This window comes from Pongo abelii, chromosome 1 (assembly GCF_028885655.2).
Source record: "Pongo abelii isolate AG06213 chromosome 1, NHGRI_mPonAbe1-v2.0_pri, whole genome shotgun sequence".
Classification (NCBI taxonomy): domain Eukaryota; kingdom Metazoa; phylum Chordata; class Mammalia; order Primates; family Hominidae; genus Pongo; species Pongo abelii.
The window spans coordinates 28587408-28606339 of record NC_071985.2 but is presented as its reverse complement, the minus strand read 5'-3'; the positions used below and the strand labels follow the sequence as shown (position 1 = coordinate 28606339).

Sequence of the window (18932 nt, the reverse complement as noted above, 5' to 3'; positions counted from 1 at the left end):
GTCAGTACAATGCAAAGCAAGGTGAAATCCAGCAGAGAGCTGCAGAGGCACAGGTAAGGAGCAGATGGCAACAGGTCTGAAAAAGCAGGCTGGGGCCAGGTAGAGCCCTACACACCGGGCTGAACAGTTGGAATGTTATTCTTCAGGCACTGGGGAGCATGGAAGGTTTGTGAGCCTAGGAATGATAAGACCAGAATACAATTAAAGCAGTGATATAGTGCAGTGTCAACAATGAATTGAAAACAGGTAGAGAATGAGGAAGAGAGGTTGGTTAAGAAGTTATTATGGTAGTCTGAGCATGCTGGAAGCTAGATCGTGACAGTCGGAATGAGGAAAAGCAAGCCAAGTCAAATGATGTTGTACAGGAAGAACCTTGGAACTGGGCAGCTGCAGACAGGCTGTGGGAAGAGAGGACAGTGGTGTAAAGGATGGGCTCCCAGCCCAAGTGATGGCTACGATGGTGGTTCAGGTGACAGACATGGAGGAGACAGGAGGAAAGATGCCTAGGGCAAAGGAAGATGACAAAGTGTGTCTAGACACATTGAGTATCTAATTTTTTTTTTTTTTTTTGAGACGGAGTCTTGCTCCGTTGCCCAGGCTGGAGTGCAGTGGCACAATCTCTGCTCACTGCAAGCTCCGCTTCCCAAGTCGACGCCATTCTCCCGCCTCAGCCTCCCGAGTAGCTGGGACTACAGGCATCCGCCACCACGCCTGGCTAATTTTTTGTATTTTTAGTAGAGACGAGGTTTCACCGTGTTAGTCAGGATGGTCACAATCTCCTGACTTTGTGATCTGCCAGCCTCGGCCTCCCAAAGTGCTGGGATTACAGGCGTGAGCCACCACACCCGGCCGAGTATCTAATGTCTTAATGCCGAAAGGGGGAACATGAAGGTAGAGAAAAGATGTGGGGATGTGGCCATTGCTTATGCTTCTGTGGTTGCTTGCTGGGCAGGCTGTTCACTGCCCCACTCCAGGAGGCACTGTTCTGTTGAACTTTGACGGGATGGTGCCCTCTGGAGCTGTGCATGCGGAGGCCCTGTGTGGGATGGAAGCCACGTGCTGGTTGAGCTCTTGCATCCGCTTGGCTGTGACTCACCATGATCTTTTCCTATTGCAGTTATCGCCAGTGTGACCCTTCAGAACGAAAGTTATATGGAAAATCACCACTCTTTGGGCAGTATTTTGTGCTGGAAAACCCAGGGACCATCAAAGTGGGAGACCCTGTGTACCTGCTGGGCCAGTAATGGGAACCATATGTCCTGGAATATTAGACGCCTTTTAAAAATGTTCTCAAAAATGACAACACTTGAAGCATGGTGTTTCAGAACTGAGACCTCAACATTTTCTTTAAATTTGTGATTTTCACATTTTTCCTCTTTTGGACTTCTGGTGTCTCAATGCTTCAATGTCCCAGTGCAAAAAGTAAAGAAATATAGTCTCAATAACTTAGTAGGACTTCAGTAAGTCACTTAAATGACAAGACAGGATTCTGAAAACTCCCCATTTAACTGATTATGGAATAGTTCTTTCTCCTGCTTCTCCATTTATCTACCAAGAGCGCAGACTTGCATCCTGTCACTACCACTCGTTAGGGAAAGAGAAGAAGAGAAAGAGGAAGAGTGGGTGGGCTGGAAGAATGTCCTAGAATGTGTTATTGCCCCTGTTCATGAGGTACGCAATGAAAATTAAATCGCTTCCCAAATATGGCTGGAATGCCACTTCCCTTTTCTTCTCAAGCCCTGGGCTAGCTTTTGAAATGGCATAAAGACTGAGGTGACCTTCAGGAGGCACTGCAGATATTAATTTTCCATAGATCTGGATCTGGCCCTGCTGCTTCTCAGACAGCGTTGGATTTCCTAAAGGTGCTCAGGAGGATGGTTGTGTGGTCATGGAGGACCCCTGGATCCTTGCCATTCCCCTCAGCTAATGACTGAGTGCTCCTTCTCCAGTTCCGGGTGAAAAAGTTCTGAATTCTGTGGAGGAGAAGAAAAGTGATTCAGTGATTTCAGATAGACTACTGAAAACCTTTAAAGGGGAAAAGGAAAGCATATGTCAGTTGTCTAAAACCCAATATCTATTTTTTAACTGATTGTATAACTCTAAGATCTGATGAAGTGTATTTTTTATTGCCATTTTGTCCTTTGATTATATTGGGAAGTTGACTAAACTTGAAAAATGTTTTTAAAACTGTGAATAAATGGAAGCTACTTTGACTAGTTTCAGATCCTACTAACTTCTTGGCACAAAGTTAGACTGTGAAAGTTGACTGAGGCTGGGCACAGGGGCTCAGGCCTGTAATTCCAGCACTTTGGAAGGCCAAGCTGGGAGAATGGCTTGAGCCCAGGAGTTTGAGACCAGCCCAGACAATATAATGGCATCCTGTCTCTACAAAAATTTTTTTAAATGCACTGGGTGTGGTGGCACGTGCCTGCAGTCCTGGCTATGGCTACTTGGGAGGATGAGGCAGAAGGACTGGTTGAGCCCAGGAGCGGGAGGTTGAGGCTGCAGTGAGCTATGATTGCACCACTGCACTCCAGCCTGAGTGATAGAGTGAGACTTTATCTCCAAAAAAGAAAAAGAGAAAAAAAAGAAAGCTGACTGAGGTGAATAGGCAAAGCCAGTAATTCTGACACCTGACCACAGCTGGGTCTTCTGCATAATGGACCTGCTCACCCATAGCCTCCCAGGCAAGCACCCACCTTTGAAGGACTATCAAGTCAACATGCTTTTTACCAAAAGCTGTGCATTTTTCACTTTGATTTTATAAAAGAGGTCAGTAATCACTGAAATCTAGCTGAGCCCTGAAGTAAAGTTCTGAGCGAAGAGGTGCATGTGCTTGTTTTATGGTTGGTGAATTATTACAATTTGTTTTCTGCATGCTTGGCATGAGGTGAATAATTACATCAATTACCCAGAGAACCTGGGCCATCACCTTCCCCAACAAGTCAGTTGATGTTGAAACTACAGATAGATTGAGACAAAGCGAAGTGTTCAGCAAGTAGCATTACTAATGGGACCGGGGGACCCGTGGGAGGGTGAGTGTACACAGGATTTAGGAAACCATGTGAATATGGGCTCTCTGGGAATAGCCAATAGGTAGGGAGCAATCAGAAACCCAAGGTTTGGTGGCTCTTCCTAGGTATTTATAATTAGTGGCAAGTGAAAGCCTTAGTCCTGAATTTCTAACCACTTGTAAGAACTAACAGCCACTTCTCTGTGCCCTATCGGGGCAGAAGCCATCATTCTCCACAGACAGGCTCTCGGGGTAGCCAGCTCTGCAGGGCAGCTCTCACATGGAAGGGAGCACCCATAAACCCTCCTCACTGGGCAGACCTGTCCTTCTGTGCCTCACAGTGTGAGGAAGATTCCTGTTTGAAGAGAGAAGTTCCAGTGACCTCTAGAATCTCAGAGTAGTTGCCAAGCTTTCTGTCAGTGAGATTTAAAGGCCATTTACTTGTGTTTATTTTATATTTAATGAGTTGGTTAATGCCAGAGACAAAGTTGATATCCCATTTATTTTGGATACTGAGCATTTGCACACTATTCCACTTGAAATATAGGATCAGGAATGTAGGCCTACCCAGACTTTCAGATCTTACAAGAGCAAATGACAGATGTTTGAGGTCAGGCCAAAATATCCACCCTCGGTGGGCATCTCCTCTGTGTGGCAACTTATGCTGCAGCTGCAGTGGGGAGTCACAAACTCAGAGCTGGAGGTCTTGAAAAGGACAATGTGGGCCAGGCTCCGGAGGGGCTGCCTAAAGGCTTGCTTTTGTGACTCTTCTGCAGAAAATGTTAGAAACTTCCAACCAAAAGACCAGGGCAGCAACTTATACACACGAAGGCAGAAAGAAATCGGGGGAGGGGGGCTGATGGAATTCAGGCAGTTGTCCTACAGGGAGAAATACTCCTCCTCTCCTTCTCCCTTTACTGATAATGGGGCAGGGTGAGGGGATGAACTTGTGAGGGTCTGCCAATTTGGTAAGAGTGCATGGAGAAGTTAGGTAAATTAGACTAGCCAAATGGGACTTTGGGAAACCATTTATGAGGCTGTCACCAACAGTGATGGCAGGCTGAAACTCCAGGCAAGTGCTCCCAGCATTCTGAGAGTGTATCAAACTAAAGCAACCCATGATGGTGGAGAACAGATACATTAAAGTTCCTTGAAAGTGACAGAGTGGCTCTCAGACCAGACCTTGATTGTGGGTTTAATCGGAGTGTTGCTACCACACCCTAACACTGCATTTCCCGTGTTTTATTGGTCCATGGAATTCTGAAAGTTTGCCTTTAGGGATGCTCCTAAAAACAATTCCATGGACCAATAAGTTTGGAAAGTCCTGCATGCCTCACTTCTCTTCAAAGGCAAAAGGCTCTGCAGAGGCCTTCAGGAAGACATCTGTGTTTAATGCTGCCCTTCCCAAAGGTCTGTTTTTGACTGTCTTTTGAGAACTGATCCTCTGATCTCCAGGCAGAATGCCAATGAGCCAAGGAATCCCAATTAGCAGGAGGGGTGCACTCATGGGAAGATTGAAGAAGCTAAAAGTTCCCGCCATGTGAAGGAGACCTCTCTTGAGACACTTGCCATTGTCCTCTCCCTTGCCCCTCTTGCTGGAGTAAAAGGATGGAACTGGGACTTGATAGGTTAAAGGCGGTGTGGAGAAGTGTCTTAGACCAGCTCTCCTGTTGTGGGCCTTAGGGAGAAGCACGCTCTTTCTTCGGGCTCATTTTCCAAACGTGCATTTTTGGATGGATAGGGTGGATCAGGGTGAGGGAAGGGAAACTAAACTCTCTAACCTTGCCCTTACAGCAATACCTGTGATGTAAGTTACAACAATACCTGTGATGAAAGTGCTTCAGGATGCTTCATGCACCAGGGAGGGGTGCCCTGTTTCTCTTCTGCTAGCTTCTCCTTTCTTTCTTTTTTTTTTTTTTTTTTGAGACAGTGTCTCGCTCTGTTGCCGGGCTGGAGTGCAGTGGTGAGATCTCAGCTCACTGCAGCCTCTGCCTCCCAGGTTCAAGCAATTCTCCTGCCTCAGCCTCCCGAGTAGCTGGTGTGTCTGGAGTTGGTTCCTTCTGGTGGGTTCTTGGTCTCGCTGACTTCAAGAATGAAGCCGCGGACCTTCGCAGTGAGTGTTACAGCTCTTAAAGGTGGCACAGACCCAAAGTGAGCAGCAGCAAGATTTATTGTGAAGAGCAAAAGAACAAAGTTTCGGAAGGGGACCCAAATGGGCTGCTGCTGCTGGCTGGGGTGGCCACCTTTTATTCCCTTATTTGTCCCCCCCATGTCCTGCTGATTGCTCCATTTTACAGAGTGCGGATTGGTCCATTTTACAGAGTGCTGATTGGTGCATTTACAATCCTTTAGCTAGACACAGAGCGCTGATTGGTGTGTTTACAATCCTCTAGCTAGAAAGAAAAGTTCTCCAAGTCCCCAGTAGACCCAGGAAGTCCAGCTGGCTTCACCTCTCACTGGGACTACAGGTGCACACCACCACACCCAGCTAATTTTTGTATTTTTAGTACAGACGGGGTTTCACCATGTTGTTCAGGATGGTCTCGATCTCTTGATCTCATGATCTGCCCGCCTCAGCCTCCCAAAGTGCTGGGATTACAGTTGTGAGCCACCACGCTCGGCCCTAGCTTTTCCTTTCTGTTGCAACTCCTCTCAACTAGTGTTGCCTTCCACCCTACAAAGCAGAATTACCTCAGAAGTCCTATGGCCCTGACTCTACCTATGTCTGCACAAAGCACTACTGTGCTTTGCTGTCTGCAATAACAGAGATTGTTTGCTTCAACCACTTTCTCTGAATGGATGAATGAGTTATGATGACATCTAAAGTTACCCAATTTCAAGCAAGAGGAAGAATCTGGCTCGGTACCACAGATGTTCTTGGAATTGGGATAATAAAAAAGTCCCTGAGGCATCCCTTGGTCTGCTCTGACCACACTCTCTTCAAAGGAAGAGGCTTGGGCCGCAGGTCTGACTATAACTCTGCTCTTCCTCCAGACACAGCTGAGGAATTGGGTGGTGGAGCACCTGCTCCCATGCTCTGTGGCCTGGCTCAGAGAGAAGAGTTGCCTTAATTACATTATTATTCTTCCTGGACAGGCTGTAGGTTGTGTAAAGTAACAAAAAGGACTGAGAAGTGACTTCCCATTCAGGCTCTTCCAAGGCCATTTTTGATGGGCAGGTCAAATTCACTCACATTTGGCTATTTGTTGGCCAATCTAGTGCATTCACCCTTGCTGGTCCTCAGTCATGCTCCTTTACCTTTACGGAGCATTCTAGACTGCTCTTCCTCTTACCTTCCTTGTGAAACCCACAACCTCTAGTCCCTCCCCTTCCCTGGCATTTGTTATGCCCTCTGCCAATCCCTGACCTGGTATTGGTCAGTCTCCAATCCCGGTGGATCCCTGTGGGAACTGTTAAGTCTAACTTTTGTCTCCCTCTTTAGAATTTACTGGGAGTACTGTAAATAAAGTATTGTTGTTATAATTATTTCTGATTAACATTTTTACACCTAACAAAGTCTCAGAGAGATTGAATTTACTGGGTCAAGGGGAGGAGCACCTTCCACATGACCTGCCCAGCAATTAAAGCCGCTTGTTAGTCCGAGGCCCAGGACGGCCGAGGACAGCTGGAGAGCTCTTCGTTGCAGGCAGCTCTGGTTAACATCAACCAGGAAAGCTCTTTGTAAACACATGAATAATTGATCGTCCAGCGCTCACATAGCTACCGCGAATCTGAGCCCGTATGACTCATTTGCGAGCCATTCCTGTCGTCTGGATGCCATAACATTGGAGGAATGATGATCGTTTCTTGGAGGTTCTTCTGTGGCCAGAGTTGCCAAGACCAAGGCTGTAATGGTTTGTTATGATGACCTTTGTTATTCCATTAGGCTCAATTGCTTTAAAAAATGATGTGTGCATACTTTAGGAACGTTTTTACCCTTTATGTTGACCTGACATCATAGTTTATATTATAAAATGTATTAATGACAGAAGAGTGTTTTCATGTCCCAAGGACAAATTTTAACAACCATAATCTGCCCTTAGTCATCATAAATATAAATGTATTGGTCAAACAGATCTCGTTAATGTGGCCAAGATAAATGCAAGTCTATATTTTAAGGCAGTCGAAGTCCTAGAGAATATATTTGGAGCTTTTGTGGGGCTAAGAGATCTTGTATATGTGCTATCAAAAGGCTGAGAAAATTAACATGTTCCCCCCTCTGATTTTTGCATTGGACAGATATAAACGTCTTGGGGATGTCAAGTAAGATTGTTCACATAGTTTCTGGACACCATTAATGCCTGATGGGGTGAATCTTAGTTCTTAAAGCCATATTCTTCTCATTATGCTCACAGGGCTTTTGAAAAGAGAACAAAATAAAGATTTCAAGTCTTAGCAATGTGCTGCCCAGCCAACATTTTTCTGAGTTATACTGTGTCTTAAATTTCTAATTATATCATTCTCCCCATTCCCCAATAGCTTGTTTCCTGTGGGACAAGCCCCTTTTCCACAGATGTGGGTCTGACATTTGCATCATTCCAGTTGGCAAGCCACATGTTGGCAGACAGTGTTCTGGGCATGATCTGGAGGACAGGATGAGTGCTTTGTTTTCTCTTTGTTATGCCATACTCAGCAGCTTTGGTCATTATTTGTGGTGTCCACATTAAGCTTCTTAGGGAGAAAACAAATCCTTGTTGAAGAAACGCTTTTTAATAGTGCTATTATTTTGAACCATGAAAATGCATTTAAAGCAGTAATGTCTCAAATGCTACTGTCAGAGCAGACTGTTTACAGGAATGAGTTCATTTCCCTCAGATATGGTAAAAAAAAAACAACAAACAAACAAACAAACAAACAAAAATTGGTGCCATAATTAGCCTCTCCAAGGATTATGGTCACCTGGCAATGAATGAAGAGCACTTCATTTAAAACCATTTACCCTTTTTCCCTTTGAAGAATCTTCTAAAGCGATTTTCCCTTCTGAATCTGCTGTCGTTTTTGGCAACACCAAGTATTGGGCTTTAGGAATGAGTTTTGCCTGGATAAATTATCTGGGACTAGGGACTGGATTATTTTCTAAATTTGTGCTGTGATAATCTCCTGTGTTGTTTGGACTTCTTAAGTAATTTAAAAAGTGAGGTACACGCACCCATGTTCATAGCAGCATTATTTACGATAGCAAAAGAAAAAAAATGGAAACAGCCCATGTCCACTGACAGATGAATGGATAAACAAAATGTAGCCTATACATACGATGGAATATTATTCAGCCTTGACAAGGAAAGAAATTCTGACATATGGTATAACATGGATGAACCCTGAGGACATTATGCTAAGTGACATAAGCCAGTCATATAAGGACAAATACTATATGATTCCACTAATATAAGGTACCTAGAGCAGTCACACTGTTCTAGATATAAAGTAGAAACAGAAAGTAGAATGCTAGTTGCCAGTGGATGGGGGAATGGAGAATGAGGAGTAGTTGTTTCATGGGTATAGAGTTTCAGTTTTGCAAGATGAAAAGAATTCCAGAGATTGGTTGCAAAACAAAGTGAGTGTGCTTAATACTCCTGAACTGTACACTTAAAAAAAATGGTTATGGTGGCCAAGGCAAGAGGATCACTTGAGGCCAGGAGTTCAAGACCAGCCTGGGCAACATAGTGAGACCCTATGTCTACAGAAAATGAAAGTATTAGCCAGGCATGGTGGTGCATGCCTTTAGCCCTAGCTACTTGGAAGGTTGAGGTGGGTGGATAGCTTGAGCCAAGGAGTTCACAGTTACAGTGAGCTGTGATCACACCACTGCACTCCAGCCTGGGTGGTAGAGTGAGGCCCTGTCTTTAAAAGAATAAGAAAAGAGGTTATGGTGGTACATTTTATGTTATGTATATTTTACCACAATTAAAAAATAATTTAAAAACGGTACAACACTTCAGAGACTTGGAGTTGCATTAATCCCAACTCCAAAGTCCCTTCCTGGAAAGGCATCCTAGGCTACTGCTGCTGAAAGAACACCAGCCCCACGCAGCCCATTCAGAGCTCTTCTTGCTGACGCCAAAAAGAATAAGAAATTGCAATGTAATGTTTTTGAACTTGAGAGTGAGATAATTTAACTCCAGATTTTAATTTCTCATTTTGCCTTCTTTGGCCCTTAGCTTGGAATTTAATTTTGGACTGCAGACTCCTTGGTAATTTGGTGTTAGGGGGGTTTATGTTCAAATCTAGAGCATCTTATTGTCATTTTATTGTTGAGGTACCTTTGTGATATCACTTGATTTTGCTGCACAGTCTCTGATAGGTTCTGTTGGGCAGTGTGATGTCTGGACATAATTTGAGATGGAAAATAGAAAAGGATCGACAATTTTTATCTTGACTACAGAAAGGCCTTGAAGAACACAATGTACTGTATTGGTCCATCTCAGAACCTTATGGGGCAAAAACACACAGTACCTTTCTAGAAAGATCTACATGGAAGTGACACTGGAGATGGGGGTAGGAGTTGATTCCCTCTCTGAAGATGCTATCTCTATAATATATATACCTATATATGACTGGGCATAACGTGTAAGCACAATGGGCTCAAAGAAAAAAAATTGAGGAATTTGGGGATACAGATAACTTAGCTACAATAAATGTGTTATAATCACACTCATCCCTAGTATGTCCGAAGAGACATTCCTTAGTCTTGGCCCCTCTCTGCCTCCTCACACTCTCTTGTTTGGGGGAGATCTGATTGGTAAATTTGGAAGCAGTGAGTTTGAGCTCTGCTCTTTTTCCTTCTCTTTTCTACTTGGGCTCTTGCTGCCTTCAAGGTGCTAGGACCCTGGTCCTTTTGGTCCAAGTGGTGATTTTGGCAGAAAAGACCCTTCCCTAGTTGGGAGATGCCTGTAGTTCTCCAGTTTTGCCCAAGGCTGGGGAGATAAATTCAATATTGGGATTCGGTATTATTGATAAAACCTAGGCTGGAGGATGTAGTTTAGGAATACAAAAGCAATGGAATTTCTATCAGAAAAAAAGCAGATCTTTTGATCTCAAAACAAAACAAAATAAAACTAAAACCCACAAACAAAACCCAGTAGGACCATGTTCTAAGTGTACCTTGCATTTGTAAAGTGCCATGAAACCTGCAGTGCACCTTCATCCACCCTGTATGATTAGATCTTACTGATGACCCAGTGAGGTAGGATAGATGTGAAAGTGTTTTGTAAGCTGCTTATGTATCATCATTCTTCTTCTGAATGCATAACGCGTGTTATGGAGCTTTGGGAAGGTTAAGTAACTTGTCCACATTATAGGTGATGGGCTAGAATTAGAACTCAAGGCTTGTGCCTTCTGGCAATGCTACAAAATAAGTTGGCAAGAATGAATTCAAAGAGTGGTAGTACCTTCATCCGGAAACTGGTTTGATCCTACAATCTTGTTTTAAAACAATTGCTTATGACTTACTCAAAGGACCTTTAAGACTGGTGTGTGTATTTGAATCACCTGTGAACCATGGATAGATTGCTGTGTCAGATTCTCAGATATCCTGATTTAGTAGTTCTGCAATGGAACCTAGAAATTCTCATTTTTATAAAGACTCTAAGCTGTTCTAAACTTTTACTTGATTTTCTGTAGTCCAAGTTTCCATCACCCCTACTCGCCCCACATTAATGTTGACATTCTTCTTAGTGGTATGTAAAGAAATACTGGAGTAACAAATTCTGGCTTTCTGAGAAAAATGGAACCCGTTAGAATACTTCATGGCTAAGCATGGATGTGCTCATTTTGGGTGATGGGGTCACACTGATCCAAACACACCTCCCCCAGCCCTCAGGGGACCACAGACCCACTTTTGGATGCAGCAGAGGACCATGTATGCCCTGAAAGGGAGCAAAGCTCTGAAGGCACCAAACCCACAACCTGAGCCTCCACGCAACAGAGTCAATGACCACGTCATTAACAAATCCTGAATTTGTTAGCCAAGCAGAGGCAATGCTTGGGGCTTAACAACTGTCCACAAATCATGTAACAAATGACCGTGTGTGCATGCATGTGTGGGGGAGTAAATGAGAAAGCATGTTTTGTAAGAAAATTTAATTTCCTTATAAAAATCTACTAGTTTCTTTTAGTTAATCAACAAATAAGGGGGTCCCAAATACAGCATTAACAATTTTAAAAACATGAGTGCCAATGATATTTTCTTTCTCTTTCTTTCTTTCTCTCTCTCTCTTTCTCTCTCTCTTTCTTTTCTTTCTTTCTTCCTTTCTTTCTTTCTCTTTCTTTCTCCCTTCCTTCCTTCCTTCCTTCCTTCCTTCCTTCCTTCCTTCCTTCCTTCCTTCCTTTCTTTCTTTCTTTCTTTCTTTCTTTCTTTCTTTCTTTCTTTCTTTCTTTCTTTCTTTCTTTCTTTCTTTCTTTCTCCCTTTCCTTTCTTTCTTTTTAAAGAAAGGCAAGGTAAAGATTGGGAATGTTGATGAATGATGGCCCCATTCTCTAAGAGTTCAGTGAGAGTCTGTGCCAACTTGTTTTCCTCTCTTCCTCCCTCCCAGCCAGGCTTCAGAGGAAACTCTTTTCATGTGAAATGGAATGGATGAATTTCAAGCTCCTTGAGAGCTTTAAAACCTTAAATTCTTCTTGAAAATAACCTGCCTCTCAGGAATCATAGGTCCCAAAGAATTGTAAAGCTTTCCCTTAAGCTGTGGAATGGCTCCATTGCTAACTATGATTACTTAAGTCTCTGAATAGAAGGATGTAATAAATCTGACAGTATTTGTTCTGGTTTGTGACGAAGCAAAACTGTATAATATTAAATCAGATGTTGTTATAAACATATGAAATGGCACGTTTTTTTCCAACTTGGGGAATTGTGGCATGAAGCATCCCCCCAAAAATGTTTTTGCATTCTTGGATATCAGCTCTGGTTTCTGCTAGATTTCCTTCTTTCTGAGCATGGATGCTAAATAATAGTGCTTCTTTTTAGCCATCTGTGTATTTCCTGTGAGTTAGCAGGGCTGAGGAGACCTATTCGCATTCCTTTGTGTGCTTCTCTATGGGGTGGAACTGGAGACTCAGGGAGAGTGTGTGGATTTCTGTGTGTGTGTGTCTGTATGTCTGTCAGGTGGAGGAATGAATGGCATCCTAACACCCTGGAATGTTTGGGTTGGAAAGGCTCTTGGACACAAACTAGTTAACTCACCTCCTCATTACCCAGGTCATATTTTTAAGCTTAGGTCCAAATGTGTGTGAGAGAGAATGCTGGAAACATCTGGAGGTTGGAAGGAGTTTTGAAAGGGGAGTGAATTCATCCATTGCCTTCACTCCTCTTTCCACCTGAGTCCTCAACAAAAGGGACATTTCCCCTTCTTTTAAAGACTTCCTGATAAAGGGAGTCTTCATGGACACCCCAATAAGCACAAGGTAGCACAAGGGAGGGAGCTCTGGTGGTGGCGGAGTTGGAACACTCAGGCACATGGTTGCAGAGGCGCAAAGGTGTGACCATTCTAGATGTATCTTCCACAGGGCCCTGGTGGAAGGGACCAACTGCATCCCCTAAAACTGCCAGGGCAGCTTCCCATGATGCTGGGCTGAGTCCAGGTTTCTAGATTTGGCTGGTGCACGCTCCTGGTTTGCTAGAAAATTGCTGATGAAATAGGAGGGTTGTCAGGCCATGGGACATATCTGCCACTGTCCTCAGGGGTCACCCTGCCTGGCCTTGTGTGCTGACAGTCATGACCCTTTGGACGTCTGCATGTTTGTCTCTGGGTGAGTGGCTGTGTTGGCATTTAGTTTTCATTTGCTATATGATGAGCAAAGAACCACAAAGAAGTCCTGGCACACCTGGTGCTAAAAAGTGATTACCCTTGCCCTTGTTTTAGGACTTACAGCTACTTTTTCTTTCTGTAGCTTCCAAATATTTTATTTTTTATAATTAATAAAGTAAATTTATATTAAATTTCTTTTCTGAGACAGGGTCTCACTCTGTCACCCAGGCTGGAGTGCCATGGTGCAATTTCAGCTCACTGCAACCTCTGCCTCCAGGACTCAAGCCATCCTCCCACCTCAGCCTCATGAGTAGCTGGGACCCAGCCCTGCCTGGCTAAATTTTGTATTTTTTGTGGAGATGAGGTTTTTTATGTTGCGCAGGCTGTTCTTGAACTCCTGGGCTCAAGTGATCCATGTGCCTTGGCCTCCTAAAATGCTGTGGGATTACAGTTTTGAACCACTGTGCCCAGCCTATGTTAAAATTAATATTAATTTTTCCATTTAAAATGTTGTTAATTAAAATTCATAAAATTTATATTGAAACCATAGCCTAGAATCTTTGCATATGTAAGAATCACTTTTTAAAAAGATGATTTAGGATGTTGATAGCATCTTATGAATTGTTTAGAGCTGCACTGTCTGACATGGTAGCCATTAACCACGTGTGGTCATCGAGTGCTTGACACGTGGCCAGTAGAAATTAAGATGCGCTGTGTATGTAAAATACACACCCAATTTCAAAAACTCAGTACAAGTGAAAATGTAAGCTATTTTCGTAATTTTTGTATAATGATTACATGTGAAATGATAATAGCTTATATAATATTGGGTTAAAGAAAGCATTAGAATTAATTTCATCTGTCTCTTTTCACCTCTTATAATGTGGTTACTAAAAAATTTTAAATTACATATGTGAGTGTTGTATAAAAAAGAGAAGGTTAGCATTCCCCGTGACAAGGATGGAAGAGGCCTGTACAACACTCATGTAACTTCGGCATTGCCACCTTCTTTGTGGCATCTAACCATGGTTTTGAGGATGGAAAATGATTGTGTATTGGTACGGGGTTTCCTTTGTGATGATTAAAATGTTCTGGAACTAGATAGTGGTGTCAGTTATACAATATTGTGAATGCACTACATGCCGCTAATAGTAATTGTTATGTATCTTTTACTGCAATAAAAGATTACGTGTGTCTCACATTATATTTCTATTGTGCAATGGGTGTTTAAAGAGGTAGAGGGTGTGGCTTTGCTTACAATAGTGTCTCTAGAATGGGGAAGAAATTGAAAGATACAATGATGGGATGAAGACTGCAGGAAAGGGTTGGAATTCTTTTCTCTCTCCCTTTGGTAAAAATATGAGCATATATTTAAGTTTCCTGCCTTCTTTGCAGTCTGTCCCTGGGGGCCCCGACCTCTTGCAGCTCCTGACTCTTGACAATGCCTTCTTCTTGTTGATCTCATCTCACTTTCCTCCACACTTGGCCGGCTGCCCACCGCTGTGTTTCTCTCTGAGATAATCCTATCCCTATGATTCCTCCGGTTTATGTGGTGTTAAGGTGTTAGGGATCTTGACAGTTAAAAGTAACATAGAACACCCAGATCAGGCTCCACAAGCCTCCCCAACCTCAGGCATTGTTGATGAAGAAAAAGTAAGGTCTTTTCTGTGCATCTCTGGAATCAGCTTCTAAAGAGTGACCCCTGGGAGGCAGGCCTGATGTGTGGTGCTCAAAGTCGGGACAGTGGTAACACTGGGTGGGAAGGAGGTGGGCGGTGATGGGGCTGGGTGCAGACAAGAGATTCTGGCCATGGGAAATACTCTGTTATTGATCTGGTGCTGATGACCCAAGTTTGTCCACTTTGTGAAAATGTATTGAGCTTGCGACTTGTATACTTGTCTGAATGTGCTTTACACATTAGTAGGAAGTTAAAAAACAGAACACATCACCCTGTAAGGCACAGATGTTTTTGAGTGAAAAGCTAGCAGCCTGGGGTGAGTGAATGTGGTAGGGTGGGGACATGTTCTGTGAGAATGGCCATCAAGGGTCCCCTTCCTGTGGGGACCTGGATTGACGATGTCTGTCAGAGTCCTGGAGGGGTGGGTTCTGGAAGTCTGTCTCACAATCCGATCCCCAAATTAGAGATTTGTGAGTGGGTGACCCACCTTGGAAAATTCCCCCCAGCACCTCTTACATCTCTTGGCTCTCCATGTGGGGCACCCATACAGATACAGAGCAGAACAGACCCGATTTTACATTTATCTTTTACTTTTTTTAGAGACAGGGTCCTGCTCCGTCACCCAGGCTGCTGCAGTGCAGTGGTGTGATCACAGCTCACTGTAGCCTCGACCTCCTGGGCTCAAGCAATCCTCCCGCCTCAGCCTCCCAAGTAGCACATGCCTGGCTAATTTTTAAAAATTTTTTTGTAGAGATGGAATCTCCCTATGTTGGCCAGGCTGGTCTCAAACTTGTGGCCTCAAACAATTCTCCCATCTCAGCCTCCCAAAGTGCTGGGATTACAGGCATGAGCCACTGTGCCCTGGCTTTTTAAAAAAAATGTAAATTCTCAATCCACAACGTTGAGGATGTGAGAGTGAAGGGCTGCTCATCAAGAGGCTTGCTTAGTTGTTCAGTGTAGGTAAGACACTTAAAGAGAGTCACATTCTTGGGAGAAATTAAGATTCTTCCCTTGCTGTAAGAAGACACCACAAGAAGCCGAGGGTTGGCTCTGAACAGAGGGACAAGCCAACCAGGCCCTGCTGTTATCACCTACGGAAATCCTGTGTGGCAGTAAATACAGTCCTCAGCAAAGCCTGGAGAAGAGATTACAGGGGGCACAGAGGGGCTGGGGATGCTAATGTGGAGGTTATTGGCCAGATAGTGGCCAGGAAACCAGAGACTAGGGGGAGTTCAGTTGGAGGAGCATAGGCGGAAATGGGAGAGAAAAATAAATAAATGAGATAAGCAACTTCATTTGCTTCCTCCCTTATTACTCTTTTGTTTTGTGTTTAGGACTCTGGTCTCCCCTGAGGTTGATCTCTTCTTCTGGGGACAACAGACTGCAGGGTGATTTTGAAAAGCAGGCTCGACTTCTACTTCCTTGTCCTGTACTCACCCCACCTGGTGTAATTCACCTTAATGCAGTGAACTTCCACATGGCTGCTGGGCATGCTTCCCAAAGCCAGCCCCTGGGCAGGGTTTCCCTTAATTTAGACCCCTGTCCCTACCTCTCCAAGTGCAAAGTGTACAAGGCTACGTGCCCAGCTGTCCCCCACCCCCATACACACACTGGAGAGACCAAATGTTTGGGATCACTGTTGGGTAGCTGGGTCAAGAGAGCTTCATAACAATGTTGTTGGCACGTGGAGAGCTTTTCTTTTTCTTGGATCCCAACTGGAAATTATCAGATTCGCCCCATGCTGACATGCGAATGTCCAGGCCTGCCTTTCTGCTGCAGGGCAATGCTCCAGGTTACAACATCGACATCAAGCAGTTTGTTGAGAAAACTTTGGACCTCATGAGCTGGGCAAGAGGAGCCTGGCAGGTGGTAGGAGAGCAGCCTGTCCATGCCTCAGCTGTGGCTCCACTGGCTCTGTGACTGTGCAGATTTTCTAACTTTTGAAGACCTCTGTTTGGATATCCATAAAATAGGTAAGATGGTGCTAATACCTAACTGTGATGTTGTGAAGATTTGATAGCATAATACTTAAAATCACTTTGCATACATTAGCAAAGTGCCTAAACATTATTTATTTGGTGGGGGCTATTAACCAGTGTGCTATGAGGTGTGTGCGAAGTAAGTTGTTACCAATAACTCAAAGAACTCCAGTTTGCAAATGGTTTACTTTTACTTAAGAGAATCTTTACGGGAGAATTAAAATCAATTAATTCCCACCACTGGCCAAGAGCTCATGCTATAATTAAACAAGACAGAATAGCTCAACAGAAAACCAAGTCATGTAATTCTGAGCACTTGTCTTTGGGATGCCACTTTGGGGCTCCCATATCTGAAATCATTTTGTTCTCAGTCCACCTGTGTGACATTTCTGTCCTGCTTAGCCACGAGTTCACAATAGTGAAGGGAATGACCCAAGGGACTCACTTCTTCCAAGCAGCCAATGCCTTTAGAAGTTATGTCGAGATTGCTTGTTTAAACCTAGGGCAATAAATCCTCTCTCTGCCAGACCTGACTCTTCAGGCACACTCCTCAGTTTGGAGATGTGACTTGCCATGTAGTACTGAGAGGGAAAACAGGCGAGAAACAGCCTTGTTGAAAACTTCTTTTCTGCTTAGCTGCCCTCTGAACAGTCACCATAAAGATTGTGAGGTGCTGGAGCCAGGGATGACCTCATAAAGCCCTTTGCTAAATACTTAGTGAGCTGGTACTGTGGGCCAGGCACTGTGCTCATCATGAACAAAACCAAGGCCGACAACACTGTCATTAATGGAGCTTATCATGTAATACGGAAACCTGGGATAAGCAACAAATTACACAAGTGACAAATGTGATGAGTGCTGTGCAGCAGAGTGCGGGGTGCCCAGGGAACATTTCAGCAGAGCCCTGGAGGATAACCGCCTGAGCTCCAGGAAGGAAGGGTGTGGTGGTGCTTAGGGTCAGAGTGGGGACAAGCATTCCAAGCAAAGGGAACAGCATATACACATGCTATATTAGTCAGGATTCTCTAGAGGGACAGAACTAAAAGGATAGATGTATAAATGAGGGAGAGCTTATTAAGTAGTATTGACTTGCATGATCACAAGGTGAAGTCCCACAATAGACTGTCTGCAAGCTGAAGAGCAGGGAAGCCAGTCCCAGTCCCCAAACCTCAAAAGTAGGGAAGCTGACAGTGCAGCCTTCTGAAGGCCCCAGAGGCCCCAGCAAACTGCTGGTGTAAATCCAAGAGTCCAAAAGCTGAAGAACTTGGAGTCTGTTGTTCGAGGGCAGGAAGCATCCAGCATGAGAGAATGATGAAGGCTGGAAGACTCAGCAAGTCTACTCCTTCCATGTTCCTCTGTCTGCTTTTATTCTGGCTGTGCTGGCAGCTGATTAGATGGTGCCTGCCCAGATTGAGGGTGGGTCTGCCTCTCCCAGCCCACTGACTCAAAAGTTAATATCCTTTGGCAACACCCTCACAGACACACCCAGGAACAATAGTTTGCATCCTTCAATCTAATCAAGTTGACACCTAATATTAACCATCACACATGCCCTCCATGGGAAGGAACATGATGCCTTATATAGTCCACTACCCCCAACCCAATCCTACTCCCTCATTCCCAACACCTTCTTCCCCTGGAACTCCAGATAGAGTTTCTTGACTAGACACATAAGCACAATTAGGCTATGCCTAATTATGAAGCCATCCCAGTTTATACATTTTCTTGTTAAATTTGCCTATTTACAAGTTTTTCTTGTGAAAACTTGCCTATTCTTTTTGCTGCCTCCTCTCCACCCTAAAAGAGAAACCCTAAGGAAACACTCCCAGAGTTTATTATAGTTATTATGACTCAGATTTGAAGACTAGAATTTAATGGAGGTTTTCCTAACATTCCTTGGGGACTTGAAGGACTTTTTTTCCCACCAGCCACAGAAGTAAGATTATAAAACATTTATTTATTAAAAGAAAAGAAATCTTCTGGGCTCAAAGTTCTAGTTATTCTAAAAGCAGAGCACTTGTTCCATGTTTTCATACCGTCTCCCTACACCTACCTCTTCTCTCCCATTCCCTTTTTCTTTATTTCTATGCTGTAGTAATAAGCAAAAGAGAAGCAATTGGTCTTAGTCTTGGATCTTGACCTTGCTGTGTGGCCTTGGCCAAGTCACTTCCCCTTTCTCAGCCTCAGTTTCTTCAAGTGTAAAATGAGAGGTTGGATGGATCAGAAGATTCAGGCCTCCTTGCAGATCCCCACGGGTGAACCCCAACAAACAGGCTATTCAGCCAGCAGCCCCAAGTCCTTTATGAAAAGCCAGGGTTGATTGAAACTCTCCCTTCTCAGGAGAGAAACTAGAGGCAAAGCTTCCTCATCGGCAGAGATAAACTTGGCAGGAGCCAATTCAGGTACCAGTAAAGGATCTCTTCTCCTGCAGGCCAGCCTCCCTCTCTCCAGCTTGGCTCAGTCCTGCATTCATTGACACTGCACTTCTATAAGCCCTTAGAACTCTGGTAATTCTCTCC

At 44.0% G+C, this 18932-nt stretch overlaps 1 protein-coding gene and 1 pseudogene across 2 annotated transcripts in view; both read left to right on the top strand.

Annotated features, from left to right (window-relative positions):
* Positions 1 to 2216, top strand: part of MTARC1 (mitochondrial amidoxime reducing component 1) — a 29435-nt gene extending 27219 nt beyond the window's left edge. For both annotated transcript variants that reach the window (XM_054520079.2, XM_002809431.3), the window contains one exon: positions 1118 to 2216. In XM_054520079.2, the coding sequence (XP_054376054.1) occupies positions 1118 to 1244 (127 nt within the window). In that variant the 3' untranslated portion in view covers positions 1245 to 2216. The remainder of the gene's footprint in view (positions 1 to 1117) is intronic.
* Positions 2217 to 13673: 11457 nt separating this feature from the next.
* LOC112131464 (U6atac minor spliceosomal RNA) lies at positions 13674 to 13791 on the top strand (annotated as a pseudogene).
* Positions 13792 to 18932: the final 5141 nt, after the last annotated feature.